This window comes from Electrophorus electricus, chromosome 14 (genome assembly GCF_013358815.1).
Source record: "Electrophorus electricus isolate fEleEle1 chromosome 14, fEleEle1.pri, whole genome shotgun sequence".
Lineage (NCBI taxonomy): Eukaryota > Metazoa > Chordata > Actinopteri > Gymnotiformes > Gymnotidae > Electrophorus > Electrophorus electricus.
This window is the reverse complement of record NC_049548.1, coordinates 18,857,176-18,877,031: the sequence shown is the minus strand read 5'-3', so window position 1 is coordinate 18,877,031 and position 19,856 is coordinate 18,857,176. Positions and strand designations below refer to the sequence as shown.

At 43.9% G+C, this 19,856-nt stretch overlaps 4 protein-coding genes across 8 annotated transcripts; 1 reads left to right on the top strand and 3 right to left on the bottom strand.

The window, feature by feature from the left end:
- Positions 1 to 592: 592 nt before the first annotated feature.
- On the bottom strand, positions 593 to 3,134 carry rpl19 (ribosomal protein L19). The gene is made up of 6 exons (XM_027009238.2): positions 3,084 to 3,134; positions 2,361 to 2,467; positions 2,057 to 2,179; positions 1,581 to 1,701; positions 1,281 to 1,391; positions 593 to 773 (listed from the first exon to the last, which is right to left on the bottom strand). The coding sequence occupies exons 1-6, from the start codon at positions 3,086 to 3,088 to the stop codon at positions 650 to 652; spliced, it is 591 nt and encodes a 196-aa protein (XP_026865039.1). The 5' UTR covers positions 3,089 to 3,134; the 3' UTR covers positions 593 to 649.
- Positions 3,135 to 3,457: 323 nt separating this feature from the next.
- Positions 3,458 to 5,739, bottom strand: LOC113576864 (zinc finger protein 768-like). 2 transcript variants are annotated; one of them, XM_027009200.2, is made up of 2 exons: positions 5,126 to 5,739; positions 3,458 to 4,972 (listed from the first exon to the last, which is right to left on the bottom strand). In XM_027009200.2, the coding sequence occupies exons 1-2, from the start codon at positions 5,325 to 5,327 to the stop codon at positions 3,945 to 3,947; spliced, it is 1,230 nt and encodes a 409-aa protein (XP_026865001.1). In that variant the 5' UTR covers positions 5,328 to 5,739; the 3' UTR covers positions 3,458 to 3,944. The 2 variants fall into 2 exon arrangements, with proteins under 2 accessions (XP_026865001.1, XP_026865002.1); XM_027009201.2 differs by having other exon boundaries at positions 5,141 to 5,739.
- Positions 5,740 to 7,169: 1,430 nt separating this feature from the next.
- Positions 7,170 to 12,532, bottom strand: pkmyt1 (protein kinase, membrane associated tyrosine/threonine 1). 2 transcript variants are annotated; one of them, XM_027009165.2, is made up of 9 exons: positions 12,173 to 12,532; positions 11,858 to 11,934; positions 11,319 to 11,733; positions 10,702 to 10,939; positions 9,506 to 9,812; positions 9,275 to 9,381; positions 8,603 to 8,775; positions 8,317 to 8,525; positions 7,170 to 7,989 (listed from the first exon to the last, which is right to left on the bottom strand). In XM_027009165.2, the coding sequence occupies exons 3-9, from the start codon at positions 11,688 to 11,690 to the stop codon at positions 7,575 to 7,577; spliced, it is 1,821 nt and encodes a 606-aa protein (XP_026864966.2). In that variant the 5' UTR covers positions 11,691 to 11,733; positions 11,858 to 11,934; positions 12,173 to 12,532; the 3' UTR covers positions 7,170 to 7,574. The 2 variants fall into 2 exon arrangements, with proteins under 2 accessions (XP_026864966.2, XP_026864967.2); XM_027009166.2 differs by having other exon boundaries at positions 11,858 to 11,931.
- Positions 12,533 to 12,554: 22 nt separating this feature from the next.
- LOC113576879 (elongin-B-like) lies at positions 12,555 to 18,995 on the top strand. Of its 3 annotated transcripts, none has more exons than XM_027009220.2 (4): positions 12,555 to 12,623; positions 13,911 to 14,045; positions 15,718 to 15,826; positions 17,042 to 18,995. In XM_027009220.2, exons 1-4 carry the CDS (start codon positions 12,621 to 12,623, stop codon positions 17,152 to 17,154), a joined length of 360 nt encoding a protein of 119 aa, XP_026865021.1. In that variant the 5' UTR covers positions 12,555 to 12,620; the 3' UTR covers positions 17,155 to 18,995. The 3 variants fall into 3 exon arrangements, with proteins under 3 accessions (XP_026865021.1, XP_026865022.1, XP_026865023.1); XM_027009221.2 differs by lacking the exon at positions 12,555 to 12,623 and adding an exon at positions 12,635 to 12,697; XM_027009222.2 differs by lacking the exon at positions 12,555 to 12,623 and adding an exon at positions 12,733 to 13,090.
- Positions 18,996 to 19,856: the final 861 nt, after the last annotated feature.

Below are 19,856 nucleotides of genomic sequence, written 5' to 3'. Positions count from 1 at the left end.
AATCGCATTGATGCAGTTCCAAAATCTTTCATGCTACCAGTCCTTAAACCAGAGTGGATTAGACACAGGACACATCTCTAGAACACAATCCCAGTTGATCTTAGATCCATGGACAGAGGCCAGACAGCCAAGACCAAAACTCAAAACTGGTGAAGCAGCAGTTAAGTCTTTATGCTTCTAACAACTGGAACCAATTTCTGGAGCTTAGAAGTTCCTCAGACTTCTCATACTTTTAAATCTTGCTCAAATTTTCTTAATCCCTCAATTTATTCCATCATCTTTGCGCCTCATCCTTAAATTTATCTTTTAATACATCTTTTTAAATCTGCCCCATTTATATAAATGGTCTTATGCTTTAATTAGTAATGCTCATTGAATTGTGTTGTATGCAATATAAAGCTACCTGACCTACGCTGTAAATTTTATTCTCTTCAAAGAATATCCATTTCACTACTACAGCCCTCATTTTCCCTCTGGTTCAGTGAAGTTTTTAATTCCCCTTGTGAACATTCTGGGTAGCTCAATCACAAAGATAATCCAGCTGTGAAAACGCCTTTTAATTAATTAAAATCAGGAAGCAGGACAAAACGCGTTTATTTTTGGGTGCGTTTTATTAGAACTGAGAGAGGAGCGGGATGAAGGTGAAAGCTCATTTCTTGGTCTCCTCCTCCCTGGACAGGGTCTTGATGATCTCCTCCTTCTTGGCCTGCAGGCGCTCCTCACGACGCTTGCGTGCCTCTCTGGTCTTGGAACGGCGGGCCTCAGCCTGGTCACTGAGGGATAAGCAGAACACGTGCCGTTAGGTCTCTCACTCACAGGACAACCAGCCTGCCTTCTAGTTACTGAACCCCAACATCACGCTTGTCTGAGGTCACTTTACACCACGAACGCAGGGACACCAGTAGCATGACGGTGGCGATGATCAAGATAAGCTTACTGCTGAGCATTTCTGTCAGTGGACAGAGCTCCTTAGTAACCCCAGGCCATAAAATACCCATCAGCATCCTGCCACATAGCAAAGAGCTCACTGTCGAGCATCACATACAAAAAATAAATTAAAATTGTCCCATTATAATTTATAAACATAATCGAGAAAAACTAAAGTCTGGGATTGTGCATTTCACAAGACCTGGAGCCCAAATGCTCTAAAATCAACCTTTCCTACTCATATCAGAAATGAATATCTGTTCAGACTGGTTGAGCACATACTAATGTGTAGAAAATGCAGGTTCTCTTATACAAGGATAACACGCTACTCTAGAAACGAGGGTGGGACTTACGAGAGGAGCTTCTTGCGAGCACGGTCGGCCTTCAGCTTGTGGATGTGCTCCATCAGGATGCGCTTGTTCTTGAAGACATTACCCTTAGCCCTGAGGTACAGACTGTGGTACCTGGAGAGGATCATTACAATTACACAAATACTACCACAACTACACCATCACAAGATCGTGGCCTGCCGCCACATTAGGACTATTCAGATTTGCATTTATAAGGGGGGAAAAAGAGCAAGAGTTAATGTAGCTTGGCAGGAAGTTCATTTGGCTGAGTGTCTAGCTACCGGGTGAGAGGCAGGGCCTTACATGTGCCTGTCAATCTTCTTGGACTCCCTGTAGCGACGCAGCAGGCGGCGCAGGATCCTCATACGACGCATCCAGCACAACTTCACGGGCATGCGAGCGTTAGCTGTACCCTTCCTCTTACCTGCAAAAGCAGAGCAGAAGTTAGCCACCAGTGACAAACCAAACAGCCCCTCTCCCCAAAGCTCATCACGATGACCCACAAACACACTCAGATTCCATCACGGCAGACGGGCTGTTGGAGGAACCATACTGTCAAATTTAACTTTGTGGCACCTGAAAAGACTTCAAAGGTACCAAGAAGCATTTTCTCCAAGACTGTGCATAGACTATGGTTCACGAACACACATTACACCATGCTGAAAATGTAAACAAATTTCCTAGCAAGCTCTACAGGCTGCATTTGCCCCTACAGCCATGTTGAAAATGAACTCCAGCAGGTTCAGATGTGACGGCTCACATTCTCCACGCATACGCACCAATGCCCATGTGGCGACCCTTGCGGCGTGCCAATGTGTTTTTGCGACAGCGGGCACGAGAGTGCACAGTGACAGGCTTCTTAATGATCAGACCATCCTTCACCAGCTTGCGGATCTGTTGGCCTAGAAAACAAACGAACTTTGTAGATGCAGAACTAAAATAGGACATAAATAGATACATATGTAGCGACAAATGGTCAAACGTTCCATTTAATTGTAATTAAACTCAAAATGCTTAAGCATTGATATCAAGCATAAGTCACAACCGGACTCGGAACAAGATAAATGAGGCGAAACAACTTACGAGAATTGGCGTTGGCGATTTCATTGGTTTCATTAGGGTCCAGCCAGACCTTCTTTTTGCCACAGCGCAAGACGCTGGACGCCAAGCGCTTCTGGAGCCTGAGCATACTAAGAAGACCACACACAAATATCTTTCAAAGCAGCTACGTGCCAGATTCCGACCAAATTTGTAAGTCGTTACTGTAAATATTTGCGAACTAATCAATAGTTGAAATTAGACTAAACGTTTGAAGTATTCTACTAACCGTAAAATTTTCTATAAATATAGTTAACGTTATTTTAGCTGGCCAAGTGTCAAAACAGCAAGACATACGCAGTTAACGTTAACCTAACGCGAGCGTTAGCTTGCTGACGATAGCCACCTAGCTAAGCTAACTAGCTATATTCAACAAACGTCAACATGAAACATAATTAATTGTGCATATGTCTAGAAAATATGAGAGCCTAATGCAATACACATCCACACACGCGGTGTCGTCCACGTAACCGCACTAAACCAGGAATGTGGGCCAACACACAACTCGAGCTTCGGTGTGTAACTGAGGCCTGCACGAATGGGTAACGTTTGAATTATTAGATTTCCAGACAAAATTGAGAACCGTTTGGGGATATTTTTAATCTTCCACTACGCGTGGATTTTATGTTTGTGGAGACCCTATGAGTTATTATCGTCCTTTACAGCGATTCTTAACTATTTCGACAGAAGCAAGCATCACGTTCTTACCTCATGGCTGCAGATCTTAGAGAGAAAGGAAGGAGCTGGAAGGCTGCTGGAACCTACCATTATAAGGGATGTGCACATCACGTAGCGCCGACGCGCAAACAGCTACTTAGAAATCATCTTTTGTAGCGATTTTAAAAGTTTAAAACGATTTCTCGCAGTTATAATTTTGAGGTTATGAAACAGTCGCATGTCATTGTTTTACATAAAACCGCAATATCGTTCAGTTGAAACGCAAGCAATATTAAACCCCCATATTCAATGAAATGGTACGTTCCTGAAAGAATCGCTCAAGAAATGCACTATGGGAATTCCGTTTAGGGCCACTAGAAGGCGCTGTGTTGGCTAGATATGACACATCACACTTTCCTCCATTATGATGGTTAATTCAACATTAAGGTGCTATTGTTTATTCCCACAATAATGTGATTCTCAGTCATGAGAAATGTGTTTTCCATTTTCAAGCAAAATGTCCAAATTGATCTGTTACTGATACAGTTTTGCTGTGCAACTGTGTGTGTGTGTAAACAAACTGTTCACTAACAAAGCCTAAATGTCACCCTCATCAGACTGCTGCTTTCAAATATCACAATTGTCTGTTTCACCCTGACAAGGTAAGAAACACAAACATAAATTAGGCTGTACAATTATTTATTACATCAGTATTCTTACAACCATTACAACCTTCTCATATAAAACAGCTCAAAAGTCCTCTTACAAGTACACGATTTCATTAAAACAGTCTGACGAGCTACAGTGACATTAAAAATCAACTGAAAAATAAAGGACATTAAAATATAAGAGGAAAATGAGTTCCTATGTCGCTATATAGTTACGCACAGAATCCATCGTTGCTGTGGGGTCCTAAAAGCCCTGTCCAATATGAGTCTGTTGATGTTTTTTAAAGTTGCTGGAGTGACTGAAGCGTTTGCCACACAGACTGCAGCCATACGGCCTCTCACCGGTGTGGTACCTCTGATGGATCTTCAGGTAGCCGGACTGACTGAACCGCTTCCCGCACACAGTGCACAAATACGGCTTCTCTCCTGTGTGCACACGCTTGTGCTTCTTGAAGTCTCCGGCATGGCTGAAGCCACGCCCACAGAGGGCGCAGCAGAAGCGCTTCTCCACGCGGTGGTGGCGGGGGTGGAGCCGGGGAGGCCCCACACTGTAGCCTCCACGTCTGTACGACAGTCCATTGGGCAGGTCCTCGCATGCCGGGCCTCTTCCGTCCAGAGCAGCACTGATGTGGTTCATGTCCTCGGCCGTCAACCTCTCCAGAGGCCCATTCAAGTCGAACTGGAGCAGTCCACATGGATGCTGCTGCTCTGAGACCTGTTCAGCCTGGGCACCGTCAGCCCTAAATGCTCTGGAGCCATAAGCTAAACTTTGGGATACACACAAGCCATACTCATCAGGTTCTGCTTCTGTTTTGATCTCGTTAACAGTCAAGCGGGTTGGGTTGATGGTTAAAACATTAACAGCTTGTGATTCAGAATCGAAATTTGCAGTCATATGGTCATCTGTCTGTTTGGGGGACATAACTTTCTGGGAAAGGTAGTCTGATGTTTGGCAGCGTTCAGGTACCGAGACATGGTGGTCTGTTTCAGCTTTAAAACCTGATGTTGACCGTTGGACCTTTGGCTCAACATGGACCAAACTAGATGGACAAAACAGAGGTGGGCTGTGGTGGGGAAGACTGCAGGACGTGGGACTCAGGCTTGATTCACTGTGTTCATCTACAAGATTCACACACTCAACGCTGAGATATCTATCCGCTGCCAGTATTGGCTCTCCTTTGTCATCGCTGATGCTCTTCTCCCTTTGTGACAAATATTCAGGTTCAGTTATATTCGTCAGACTATGGCTTGTAGCGACAGCTTGGTCTGTTCCTATTCAACATGACAAAAACAAACAAAAAAAACAGTTAGATATTTACACACCATGGGCTAAACATTTTGCCGTGGCCATCTTTAATTAGATTGGAATAACAGTAGCTCTCCTAGGTTACTGTTAGGTCTACCAGGGTTTAACTGATGACTTACTGTGTCTGTTCTCACCAGCGTTTTTGCTGATTTGTTCCTGAAGCTCGTGTAACCTCTTCCGAAGTCTCTCATTTTCTCTCTGTGTCCGAGCGGTTTTCTCCTGATATTCTGAGACCGTCTCCCTCACCGCCTCCAGTACCTCTTGCACGGCGACCGTTAGAAGCTTGGTCACGCGAGCGTTCAGACGTTCCACTTTCGACATAGCTAAAGATAATTCAAAAAGAGCTCGCTAGCTAGCTTAGCTCTCCAGCTAACGAACAGTCCGTTTCGACACGCTCGATCGCTTACGTTAACTGTGTTCTGAACAACGTAGTTAGCACGACTAGCAGGCTAGCTAACGCGTCGGGGTACCTAAAGCTAGCGTTAACGTTATTGGACCAAATTCATATCAGGTTAGCCAGTATTGCGCTAGATATGGTTGAGAAAACAAGATCTGCTAGTTTCCTTTTAGGAAACATTCCGACACGGTTTGCTATCCTTAATTTGTGATCTTTATCTTCTAACAGGTGTACTTGTAGCCAAATTAGCTAGCTAAGTACATAGCTAGCTAGCAAGCCGGAGTCGACAAGGTTTGGTAGTATCAGAGCTTTCCTGATAACTGGCTGTACCCTCGGGCTAACGTCAACAAACGTAGCGTTAGCTTGCTATCCTACCCTTTTTGACTTCCTACCAGCCTGGGTTGCCAGATATCACAATTTGGTTCTTTCTCAGACTATACACGGTTTCTGGAAAAACTTATTCCATAAATTAACATTATTTAATTTGTTTTGAGGTATGTTCCTCGAAGCAAGAATTTTAAGATATTAAACAAACCATTATTTTGTATCATATGAGGTTTATTTGCTACGAAGTAAAAAAAAAAAAAGCTGAGAGTATCCTCTAAGTGTAGTGATTCTATAATCTGCGACAGTTGTAGAACTCTTTGCGTGTGTGCTTCACAAACCCACAGGATACTGTGCACCCTGGATTGTTTTGAACATAAGCAGAAAAAAACAAAGTACCCGATACATTTTTGAGAACTAAAGATCTTAAAATAATTGAAGCAAAATAAATTATTTTACCATACAGTATGTCCCACCTGACATAATTAAATCAAGATCATGGTTCACTGTGATTATTACGACCACCACCAAGACAATATCAGGCTTTTGCTATTTTTGTCTTCACTGTAGATGGACGCTTGATTGCATTTGGTCTTGGTTCATCTCAAGGTTACTTCCTCATACTCTAGAAATTTTTCCTCGCCACCGTCTGCCTTGGCTTGCTCACTTGGTGGGTGGGGGGGGGGACTTGGACTCGGACTTCTGTAAAGCTGCTTTGTGACAACCCTTGCTGTAAAAAGCACTATATAAATAAATTTGAACTTGAAATTTCACTTCGCGTTTTGACTAGTGACTCAGGGCAGCAATCTAGAATTGTTCACATTGACTTTTCACTTTTTCATGGTCAGCTTCAACCTTGTCATACACTGTGAGGTACTGAAACCTAAGTTCTAAACGTTGTGTATATATATATATATATATATATATATATATATATATATACACACACACACACACACATACATACACACACCTCACAGCTAAAATCAAACATTTTAAACCAGTATTAACCAGTTTAAATGACCACTGACCCTACTTCTATGTTGACTAACTGAAACTAGTACTTATTGTAGGGTGTTTATTGCACTGATGTTGACTGCTCCTTTGTTGACTAACAAACTCTAGTACTTATTGTATTTTGCACTTCTAGGCATCTGCTTTGATCCCTCTGGACTCTAACCTACTGTACTGGTATGCTATGAAATGACAAAACTTTTGTAAGTTGCTCTGGATAAGCGCATCTGCTAACTGGCTTAAGTGTAAACGTAAATTACTTTTGTATATGCAAATGTTGCATTTATCTTATAGAAGTCTGCATTAATAAATATGTGCATTGCTTAAACATGCTCTTACTACTGCAGCAACAGATGTGCACTACATGGAGAGCCACTATTTTCTCAACTTCCAAATGTGACTTAACAATAAAATTTAACACAAACCGGCATAAATTCGATATTTAGTCATTTCACACAATTTGCATACACAGATAACATCACAAAAACTCACTTGTACAAACTTTAAAAAAAAACAAAAAAAAAAACAGCAGCAGGTTCTGTGGTCATTCTCATATATGATGGACTGCAAGGACAGGCAAATATTATACTTAAAAAAAACATCTCACAGAAAATTATTTCTACCAAAACATGTTTCTAAAACCTAAAATAAAGTAGCTATATACAAACATGGCACAGACAAAAAGCAGAAATGTTCATAACAATTTTCAGTGAATATTTAAAGTAACTAAATACAATTACTAAATGCAGGCATCCTAGCCTTACACCTCCTCCTCCGGACTCCTGTTTCCTCTATAAAGTGATAAGCATGCTACACTCTAGAGCCTTCAGACCTCAGGGCTCGCTTTCTGTCGTGGTCTCATCAAACAGACTGAGCAGGTTCTTTGGCTCAAAGCCGCTCCTTGGGACAGGCTCAGACTCTGTCTCAACCCAGCTGCGGGCCGCACGGCTACACCGGCTGGAGGCCGGGGAGTCTGAGAGGTTCCGGAGGTCCAGGGAGTGAGTCGAGTGCCTGGAGCCAGTCGAGGAGCTGCAGCGTATGGGGCTCAGACTGAGGCTGTGTGAGGGTGAGGACGAGGGCGTGCACCCAGGCTGGGTGTAGCAAAGACTGGTACAGGACTGCGAGAGGATGCAGGGGTGGGTGCTGTCATGGTGGCTATGGGTCGGCTGTGTAGGGCTGGCGTTTGTCAGGGCACTTGAGTTGGGCAAAGGAGTAGAGGTGCTTCCCACTGATAAACTGGCCTGGATTCTGTTTGGTTTATACAGACAGGCAGACAGACAAATAATAATTTAAATAAAATTAAAAAACAAACAAACAAAAACAAACCATAAAACAAAACAGCATTTCATTACCTTAGATAACAAGACTTTCACACAGTACACTCAAGGACCTCAAGAAACTTATAAATGAAACATTTCCACAATATAGTTTCCTGTACAGTACTATTTATACTTTAAAACCCCTTAAGTAGTAACATTTAACATTTTAAAAATGATTCTGCAAATTACCACAGATACACACCTAGTTTCAACTACAGTGACGACCCTGACCATGTGTACTGTGTGCCGAATGTACCTGTGTGAGAAAGTGGGGGAGTGTTCGAGGCTCTGGGCCTCCATGGGGCTGTCCTCTTCCGAGAGCTCGGCACTGTGCTGCAGGGCACTGACGTCGCCCTCTCTCTCCCAACTCTCCCTGGGGGGTGTGCAAGGAGTTGGTGGAGGGTAGCGGGGCAGGAAGCGCAGCTTCAGGGACCACAAAAAGCTCCAGACTGCAGCCAGGACACACTAGAAAGAACAGGGAGCGAATGATAACATTTGGTATATTACACACACACACTCCCACTCACACGCAGGCAGTTTACCTGGACGAAGGTGAGTACAGACAGCCAGCTCTCGCGGCGCTGGAGAGAGAGGCGGCGTCTCCACCTGTGGTTGCGTACGGAGGGCAGAGCCAGGAGCTGCTCCGCTGTGGCTCGGTCCCTGGGATCTGGAGCCAGCATTAGCCGCAGGACACACTGCAGCTCTGGAGACAGGTCTGGAACACGGCCCACGCGTGCATATGTAAGTCTACATAGACCTCACATATGCCTGTCCACACATGGCCAGCCTCAACATAGAGGGCTAAAATTCTTCTTGTATCAATGGGAGAAATGTCCTCATAATAACAGTGGCAAGTTATTTTGCGTAGTGTCTGAGAATTCTAGCATTTTAAACAGATATATTCATTTTTGCCATTAGTTGACAAGCCCAGATTGCTGACACAAGGTGCTACTGCAAACAAAGTAAAGACCTGATGCTCTGAGAAGCCACAGCTACCGTACCGTGACTGAAACAGGTCAGCCACTTACATCCAAGCTCCTAGTGAGAAAATCAAAATCAACACTGGCAAGGAAAAACCTCAGAGCATGAGGAAAAAACCTCGAAAGGAACTAAGACCCAAAAGGGGAACCCATCCATCTCTAGCTGACTTGTACAAGACATGAATAATATAGATATATGATAACAATTGAGAAGCACTTGTGATAGCCGGGTACCATTAGTGAACTCGGATGGCAGGTAACCCTGTCTGAGCTGCTGCCAGCCTTCTCCTCCTTTAGGCACTTCCATATTGCAGGCCAACTCCAGGATGGACACGCCCAAGCTATGAATGAGAAGAAGAAAAAAAACAACAACAAAAAAAAAAACCGAGGTCGGGACGCTGTCTCAAACTTACTATGGAAATGACGTGCTTCACAAAGTCTCCATACAAATGGAGCTCCACCCACCTGAAGATATCTGCAGCAGCACCATATTCCCCTCGGAGCAGTTCAGGAGCCATGTACCGTGGGTCACCCTCCTGCGCTTCATCCTTCTCGATCCTATCTTGCTCCACCCCTCTATCGTCATCAGCCCCGCCCACTCTACCACTTCCAGGAAGCTGGAACAGCAGGCCAAAGTCTCCCAGTTTGAGGCGGCCGGAGCGTGTCAGGAAGACGTTAGCCGGCTTGAGATCGAGATGGGCGAAGCCCTGGGAGTGGAGGTGTTTCAGAGCTGATAGCAGGTCACAAAGGGAATCCCAAGCATATGGCTCACCTGAAGCAGCACCAACACCAACAAGAGGAAGAATTAGAACCCAATTTCAACAACCATTTGCAAATAAACTCCTAATCTTAAAAAAAAAAAAAAAAAACACAAATCTTAAGAATAAAATGCCGGAAGTACATAAAACAACAGGTCCCACTGGAACACTTAAAATTCAGTAATTTTAGAAGCATTCAGATAAGATCCAGGAATGTGTCAAATCCAGAGAAGTATCTGTAATTTCTAGAGAAAGCTACTAACCATGTGATATCTTAGTAGCCCTAAAGGAGCCTATTGCAAAGTGACATTACACACGACAGTAAAGCTCAGTGGTGCCATTAGTATTGGTGAGCAAAAAAGGACAGAGAACAATGGACAGTGTGGGGTAGTGGTAGCTCAGTGGTTAAGGACTTGTAATCGGAAGGTTACTGATTCAATCCCCACCACTGCTAAGATGCCACTGTTGAGCTCCTGAGCAAGACCGTTAACCCTCAATTGCTCAAGTTGTACTCAGTCATAACTGTAAGTTGCTTTGGATAAAAGTGTCAGCTAAATGCTGTAAATGTAGCTCAGTGGTTAAGGTGCTCAACTTGTAATCAGAAGGTTGCCAGTACAAGCCCCACCCCTGCCAAGTTGCCACTTTTTGGCCCTTAACCCTCAATTGCTCGAGTTGTATTCAGTCATAATTGAAAGTCTTTTTACCATAAATGTAAGTGTAAATTATCTGATCTGTGTCACAATTATTGGCCTACAAACATTCTGCACCTATCTATCAACAGTGGGACAGGCCAGAGAACATAAGAGACAAAAGGTGGCCCAACATCAAGCAGGCAGCAACTATAAGATCCAACAACATGCCCTAAAATTGTATTTGTGTATTTGTATGTGTGTCGTGACTCACCAGTGCCAGAGGGCTGGGTCTCTGAATGGAGCAGCAGGCTGGTGTAGCATAACTCAGTCTGGATGTAGAGGCGATCGCCCTCCTCCCAGGCCGCAGTGAAGCCCAGGACGTGTGGGTGGGGCCACAGGCCCTCGTGGTTGCGGGCCTCCCTAATGCTCCGCCCCCGCTCTGCCTCACCACGGAAACGTTGCGCCGAACGCTTCACCGCGTACAACTGGCCGTCCAGCAGGCTGCGCACCTAACATGATTGTAGGTGGGGGTGGGAAAAAAAACAAAAAAAAAAACACTGTTGGTTACAGTCATGGTGTACAGTTAAGCAAAGCGTCGCACACACTTCCTACACTTCCTATGTGCATTTCATGACAAAGATTGCAAAATGATTTAGGACAAAACAATATAGTTACTGCTGCCTCTGATCCAGTGTTTTTCAACCCAGTGTTCTTGTCCAGCAGACAGCTTACATTTTCCCTCCAAACCAGCTCCTAGTACACGTGCGCCAGGGTTCCTAATCGGCTAGATTCCGGCTTGTTTGGAGCTGGTGTGAAACAAAACTGCGGACCATCCGGCAAGCCAGATAGGTACATTCTAAATGAACTGACTCCGCAGGGAAACTGCACCTTGTACACTTCCCCGAAGGACCCTCTGCCGATGAGGCCCAGGTTGACGAAGCACTGGTTGAAGAAGGACTGTGGACGCCCAGGGTCGTAGAGGGAGCAGGGGGGTGGGTTCTGGAGCAGGCGGCGTGATAGTGGTATCCAGGGGGCACGGCGCGGTGGGAACACGCGGCTCACGGGCGGGCAGCCCTTGGACGGCGGCCGCGGAGGCAGGGACTGGGAGAGCAGCCGCGAAGGTGAAGCAGACTGCGACGACGTCGAGGAAGAGAAGGCCAGGCGGCGCTTCTTCAGCGAGAAGGACTGTTCAGCGTGCGAGAAGTGCGCAGGCAGGGGGCGGGGCGTGCTGACTGTCCTGGTCTCCTGGACGACAGACATGAAGGCCAGGATGATGTGCAGCTCCTTACCCAAATCTTGAGACCTGAAAAAAGTAAATGTTATGAATGGGGAATGGGGAAGGGGGGGTAGAGCAAAAAACATCTGAAGTTGTCAAATGTTTCTCGGTTTTTAAACATACAAATTAATTTTGGAAAAATATGAATTACCAGCTCTAGAAGAGAAGTTGACAGCTGGGGTTGAGAGCGGGGTCTATTAAGCCTCGACGTTACCATGCCAAGACCTGCTGCGTAAAAAGGGAATAAACACACGCCTTCAACATCTAAAAAAAATAATAATAATTAAAACACTTTTCGACAGGACATTAGCCATGTATGTCCACGACGTTAATTACATTTACAAATCTGCATCTTAATCAACACTTCCATTCTTTAGGTCTAAAATTTACTGTGGTTACTACCCAATTTCACGCAAACAATCTGGAAACAGTCGGAAGACTGGAATATTTAGCTGGAATATAATACCTATTTAAAATACAATGCCAAGCCAAACTGAGCAGCTTCTACCTCTTTCGGTGCAGAACGTATTGTAAATAAACGCCTTACATATAAAGTAAGTTAGCTAGATAACTAGCAACACTGACAGCACGGCTAACGTCAACAAGGCAGTCAGGCGAGCTTAGAGCGAGCATAAATAACTCCAGTGACAACTAAATGTTTCTCTTCAGATTCTAAACACGCATTAAACATTTGTCGAGCGAGTTACTAGCTGTCTTCATATGAAAGCTATGTGGCTGGACAGATATTTAACGTCCTTGCCGTCTCCGCGCTGGCGCCGTAAAAGGTTTCAAAAATCTCTGCCACGCGCCAAAACAGACGACTACGTGTCCTCGCGTGGCTGCCTGGGTGCGCCTCGGTGCATTGTGGGCTTGCGGAGGCGCGAGGCGGTGGATGGCGCAACGGAGCTTCAGACATGGTAACGTTGTTCAAGCGAACGCGCGCTCACCCGCTTCAAAGTAGTCGTTCGAGTGTAATCCTGTTATTTTCGAGGTTGAGTGTGTAATTTACATGTTTTCATTTCCCACAAATTGTTAATCAGTAAAATCAAAATCGTGGACTGGAAGTGAATTTGCCGGTTGCTGAAGACGGTTAGCGAGCTAGCATTGCTGGCTAGCTACTAGTTAGCTATCGAGCTCGGTATAACGAGGGGCTGTTACGTTAGCGGCTAGCTAACGCAGAAATGTCGTTGAAACGCTGCAAGGGTTCTGATTTGACATTTGACCTTATGATTTGACATTTAAGGAGCTGTCCCTGTCCTTAAGTAGTCGTGTCTTTCGATATTGAGAAAGTCCGTAACGCACTTTCTCTAACGCTAGCGTCAGCTATGCGGTGATCTAACACGGGCTCCTTTTACTGGAAGTCGCCTGTTCACACTGGCCTGAGGTCAGTTTCTATTTTGAATGGAATAAATGAATTGATCGTGTCTCAGCATAAATCAGTTAATTAATACACTGTTTTTTTAAAGTTCTAATAACTCATACTATGAAACCCCGTACCGGGAGGACTACCTACTTGTTCTCAGGATGGTGTTTTGCGTAACGAGTTAGTAACAATCTTAAAATAAATGTTGCTGTTGGCTCCGTGTTCTAGCTGTGCTGATGAAAATAGCTTCTCCTAACCTTTTCCCTTGAAGCCTGTAGTGCAAAGGGATGAAGGGGAATATAAGCTTAACACAAGTCCAACCAATGGCTATAAGAAATAATGTTAGAATTTGATTCTTGAAGCAAATTAATTTGATGTGTCAATACTATTAGGCTGAAATCAACCATTATGTAAAAGAAAAAACATTTATTTGCATGCATCTAGGATTCGTATATTGCATTAAACTTCTGCAGATAATAAAGATATGCAAATAATAATGATAATGCAAAGTTAAGTCAACGGGGAGGTTTGTTGTTTTTAAAAACAGAGCATGCTAGTAGTAAAAACTGATCTGCATTGCCCATTTCAGTGTCTCATTACAGCATAGAGAAATTATCTGGGTTGTGTTTAGGTTACTTTGCAATCACGTTGTGGTGACAGTATCCTGGTTACCTTGTCAAATACTTTAGGACTGTTCATGGCTGCTCCTGAGTTTGAACTCAGTCTTCAACTGTAAATTGGGTCATGTTCTACTTCCACCTGCATGAGCCATAATGGCTGCTACTGTTAATGTCGGTGATTGGTTGGTGTGGTTTTATTTTTTGTTGTCCTTGGTCTCCAGGATGTCTTTTTAATGATTCGGCGTCACAAGACGACCATCTTCACTGACGCTAAAGAGTCTACCAGTGTGTATGAGTTGAAGCGCATTGTTGAGGGAATTCTGAAGAGACCTCCTGAAGACCAGAGGCTTTATAAGGTACGCCCTGCCACCTCCAACCCAACATATTCTAACTATTCTCTAGAATTGATCACCATGGTCAGATTGGAAGCTGGCACCCTGCGATTTTTGCAATTTCTTTAACTTCTTTCTGTTCTTGCAATGGGCTGTAGCACAACAAAACACAAGCCTCAGGATCTAAGTATTTCCTGTTCACTCTGATGGGTTGGTTGGGGGTTTCAGTGAATTCAGCTTCACACAGCACCCAGCTCAATCCACATCTGTGACTAGTGACAGCATAGGATCTCGTGAGTAGTGCTACCAGCAGATTTATCTCAACGAGGGGAAAGTGTTGGAGCCACATGGTCCACCATCCCAACGGAAGACGTTCAACGTGCTGCCCAGCCTGATTATGACTGTCCCCTGAAAAAAAACATGGCCTTGATGTAGTAAAAGAAGGCATGCCTGCTGGTCCTAGGACACTCTTGGTACATGATGCATTTGTCCTTGACTATGATATGTGCATTATCGTGTTTATCTGTGCAGCGGTGTGCACAATGCTATAAGTGCACAGAGCACATGTACGTTGCATACATACTTGCCCTGCCAGGTCACCTAGATACCAAATTATCATACACAATTACCTTGACATTTTTGTTGTTGTTGAAAGACACACCCAGTATTCAGTAACCGCTTTTCAACCCTAGGCACAGACACATATTTGTTGCTAAATAGCTTTTTTGTGTCAGTCACATCTGTGAAAACATGACGAATCTCAAATCTGTGATAACTACAACACTTGGGTCTCTGTCCTTGGGAATCCAAATAAAGGAGAAGTGAGCATTGTACTGTTGACACTCATGTGAGTGTAATGCACTTCCTTCAATGCAGAGGACAGTAGGGTGTCCATTTCAGTGAGACCCCAGTATTACTGGAACAGGGTTTTCCTCTGAGCTGGACATTAATTTTGCAGGGCACTGGAGTGAGACAGAACCGATTGAGACTAGCCATGGTGGCTGGAGTTCCATCACCTAAGACTAGGAGATGGGAGGATAAGAATACCTTAGACTGCTTATAGCCTTTAAACTATTTTGACTGTTTTATTACCAAAAATATTTCACGTGTATTCATCTAATAAGTTTAAACAGTGTGCTTGTTAATGGTACCAGTTAACATGGTGTTAGTATTTATTAGTCAAATTAGTACAGTGGTCCTGTAAATGACAGTTAAACTGCTGATGGATTTTTTGGTGGGTTGGTTCATTTTTGATGGTCAACACTCAAGGTTTTGTAATCCATGCTAATTATTTTATCAGACTAAACCCGTGGTCGGCATCTCTGGAGCTTTTCTTTTCTGTAGAGTTTAGTTCATGCCTGAATTTCACACCTCATTTGACCAGTCTGGGTTTTGAGAAGGCCCTGATGATTAGCAGTAGCAGGTGTGTTAGATGGAGGGTGGAGCTACACTCTGCAGTTGGCCATCACTGGCCTGGACACTTCCCAAACTGCACATGAATACAGTGACGAGCAAAAATGACCTGTCCTGCCCAGTTAGTGTGAAACATGTAAACACACTGAACCTCAGCACCTGCCTTCTGTACCCTGTAGAAAGAGGTGTGTGCTAATGACCAGAGTTACTGCATGTTTGACAAAGCCTGCCATGTCACTCTCATTGGGTGTGTGTGCGTGCGTGTGTGTATATGTGTATTCAGGATGACCAGCTGCTAGAAGACAGTAAAACACTGGGAGACTGTGGCTTTACCAACCAGACAGCCAGACCACAGGCTCCTGCTACTGTAGGACTTGCCTTGCGCATCAGTGGTATGTGCCCTATTCTACACCCCCTTCTCACTACCCCTACCTTCATTATCAGTGGTATGTGCCCTCCATACTACCCTCACCATCAGTGGTATGTGCCCTATTCTACACCCCCTTCTCACTACCCCTACCTTCATTATCAGTGGTATGTGCCCTCCATCCTACCCTCACCATCAGTGGTATGTGCCCTATTCTACACCCCCTTCTCACTACCCCTACCTTCATTATCAGTGGTATGTGCCCTCCATCCTACCCTCACCATCAGTGGTATGTGCCCTATTCTACACCCCCTTCTCACTACCCCTACCTTCATTATCAGTGGTATGTGCCCTCCATACTACCCCTACCCTCACCATCAGTGCTATGCGGCCTCCTCACTACTCTTACCCTCACCTTCAGTGGTATGTGCCTTCCTTGGTACCCCTACCCTCACCATCAGGGGTGTTTGCCCTCCTCACTACTCCTACTCTCACTATGCCTTACATGGGTCTTGTTTACCGTATGCTGTTACTTGCAGTTTACAGTGACATCATACTGTAGGTAACCATTTTGGTTGGTTGGTTTCTCAGTTTCTATTTTACTTGTGATTTTAGAAGATTCATGTGTGTTGTGTGCAATTTAAACCAAACTGGCAATAACTGAGAGCTTAGAAAAATTTTAAAATTAAAATGTAACTTAAGGTTTTCTACAGTGGTTTGCTGACACCTTGTGACTAGTGTAACCAATACTCTCAATTGAACTCTAGAGCTCCAAGTACAACGCGATCTAGCGGGATACGTTCATATCACTAGTATTGTTAAAAAACAAGCACAAAAAACTACAGTATATGCATTTTATGCATATTTGTCAGAATATAGAGTCTATTGTCTGTTTTGTTTACACAGTCTATCTGTATTTATCGCTGCGCCTGAATGCAGTTTTTACAGGCCTTGAGACATAAATGATCAAAATGTTTAAGTCTCCGCCCAGATGATGTGCTTCTGGCCTCCAGCCTGCCCAGATCCAGCACCTGCAAGAATGTGCCAAAGTGCAAACACTAGAAGAAGGGTTAGAAGTTTGTCACCCAAATATTAGAATTCTAGCTCATTGTGATATTTCAGGATGTAAACATTAAAGTTTAAAGTGTGCAATATATAAAAGTACAATATAAAAAAATGTTGCCTTAAGTAATGTCCTGTTGTATTTTCTTTCTCTTGCTTTCGCTTTCCCCCCAACCAGACGATGCATTCGAGCTGCTGCATGTGGAGCCCTTCTCTAACCCTCCAGAGCTCCCTGATGTCATGAAGCCCCAGGACTCTGGCAGCACAGCCAATGAGCAGTCTGTGCAGTAAGAGTGGGCGAAGTGTGGGCGGGGCGAGTGCTGGCTGAGGTGGGACAACAGCGGGCAGGAGAGTAGAGCGCTCTGGTGCGAGGAGGAGGAGGAGGAGGAGGAGGAGGAGGAGGAGGAGGAGGGGGTGAAGGACACACCAGGACTGGGTGCTTAAGGAACCAATATGGGCAAGCTCATGGTCACCTGCAGCTGAACTGAACTCCAACTTCTCAGCATGTCCAGAGAAACCTACCCAACACAGTGCAGTTCCCCTTCAGGCTGTGTCATTTCCCTGCCCATCTACACTGACGCAATCCTGCCGGCATCCTGCTGACGTCCTGTTCACCTGCTCCAGGACTGACCTCATACTGAACTCACCGCTGAGCTTGTTTTCTTTGTCTGTCAAGCTTGTTCTGAGTGTAACCCTGTAGCTATGTTCAGAGTCCACTATTTCTGTTATTAGCCTTTCTTTGGGGGATTGTGGGTGGGGGGGGGGGGGGGGGGGGCACTCAAATGAGCAGTTGGCTGTGATGTTTTGGCAGGACGCTGTTTCACGTGAACGAAGCGTGTGGGAAGCTTGTGCACCATGTAGACTCGCGCTGGTCTGTTGGTCTGGTTTTTTTTTTTTTTCACCCAGAATACTGGATTATTTCATTCATCTTTATTAGGATTTAAGTGTTTGGGAGACAACCATTTTAGACAGTTATATTAAATCATTTTACATTATTTGTGGGTGTTTTGTTTTTTTTTGTTTTTTTTTGTAGTGGTGTGCCTAGATAAAGCTGTTGACTGTACCTCATAATGATTTTAAACTATAGACTTCCAGAAAGAGTATGTTTGTTGTTTTTCATCTAACTGTGATTTTAATCACTATTATTATGATTTTGATTATTATTATTATAAACCATAATGGTCCCCAGTGTGTCAGTATAAACATTTGTTTAGATGTGGCATTAATGGCCCATTAATTCTAATCTTTAAAACTTCCAATCTTCCCTGTTTTCTGAACTGCCAAGCCTAAGTTCCACTTTAAAGGAATAGTTTAGTCAAGCTGTCAGTGGACAAAGATGAATACCAATTAGCATGCTGCAACTGATCTTATGCTCATTAGAGGTTCCTAGCCTATAGTCATTTTAAGACATTAGCATGTTTGGTTGGCTTCTCTTATTTCCTATACGGTAAAAGGATTGGGAAAGAATGCAAGTGTGAACTGATGTGCCAATGCAGAGTTTTTTCATGACTAATAGTGACTGGAAACTTTGCTGGGAAATCTCGAGAAGCGTGCATACTAATTGTATATTGGCTTCTGTATCGGATGCCTGATGTTGGCGTGTTATTTTTTTTTTTTGGTCATTTTTTCTAATTAACAAGCACACAACAGTCCCTGTCCAGATGTGTCTAAGTGAGGCTCTGGTTGGTGAGTCACTGTTCTGTATGCAGAACAGTGTGCTGGATGTTCCTCAGACTTGCTGGGCTGTCTGAACAACGTACATGCAGCTACAAGTCCCATAACCCCCCCCCCCCCCCCAAACAATACAGCAGCTGGCTCCACAGTTCCTCCCAGGGCAGTAGCGTTCGGGCACTATAGAAGAAGCTAAATTAAATGACAATTTCATTGAACATTGGAATGGGAAAGAAGTGGATAAACATTTTGGGGAAGAAGGTTAATATGCATGATCTTAAGACAGGAATGCAAATTAAGCATGCATGACTATATGAAACTTTGCTCTTAAAATTTAAGGTTTTAAAGATTTTTTTTTCTCCTTAAAATGCATCTCTTACATGTCAACCTCTCCTTGTAAGCCTTGTGAGGGAACTCACTTTTGTAGATTCATATTAAATAAAGCCTCATTTAACAAATGACACTTTAAAAAAAAAAAAAAGCTGTGGTTTACATGCATATATGTATTCAGTGAGCCCCTTTTTCCGCACACATCATTGACTGACGACCTTGTGGAGCTTTCTCATGGAGCAGGTCGACAGTATACAGAGAATGGTGTGATCGAGGAAAAACTCCAGCAAAAGGGTATCTTGTGCGGATGTTAAGAATTGTTCTGGTGAACACCATAGTAAATTGCAACCAAATACTATGCTGGTAGCACAGCTGGGCTGTAACAGCAGATGACCAGTTCAAGTGCCAATGCTGTCTAAGAAACTAAAAGGCAAAACTCCAGTGGGCACAGGAGCACAAAAACTAGATAATTGAGCAATGTAGAAATTAGCTGGGTAGATGAATCCAGATTTTTGTTGCACCATGCTGATTCAGCACAAGCAGCATCAATCCCTGTCAGGTGTTAACATTTGAGGCTGGTGGAGGTGTAGATAATGTTTGCTTGGGACACCCTGGGTCCTCTATCCTATCCACATGAGCCTAGATTCCTGCCGAATGATTCCAACACCTAGTAATCTATTCCGTCTAGAATCTGAAGGTCAAAGAAGGTACAATGCTCTACTAGATGGGTGTCTCTAATAAAATGGCTATTCAGTGTATATGTTTAGTTAACCAGCTAAACATTCCATCATCATTTGTGTGCAACCCTGTTTCTGGACACCAAACACATTTTGTTGCTTAACACAAGCAGTTTCTCATCAAATAGTGTGGTAATTTGTGGTTGCTGTAGAAGCACAATGGAACAAGTGTTAGTTCCAGACTTTTGTTCTAGGTGACTCATGAATATCTGAGAGCCAAACTTAAGTTAGCACAGGCAACGAAGTTTGAAAAAG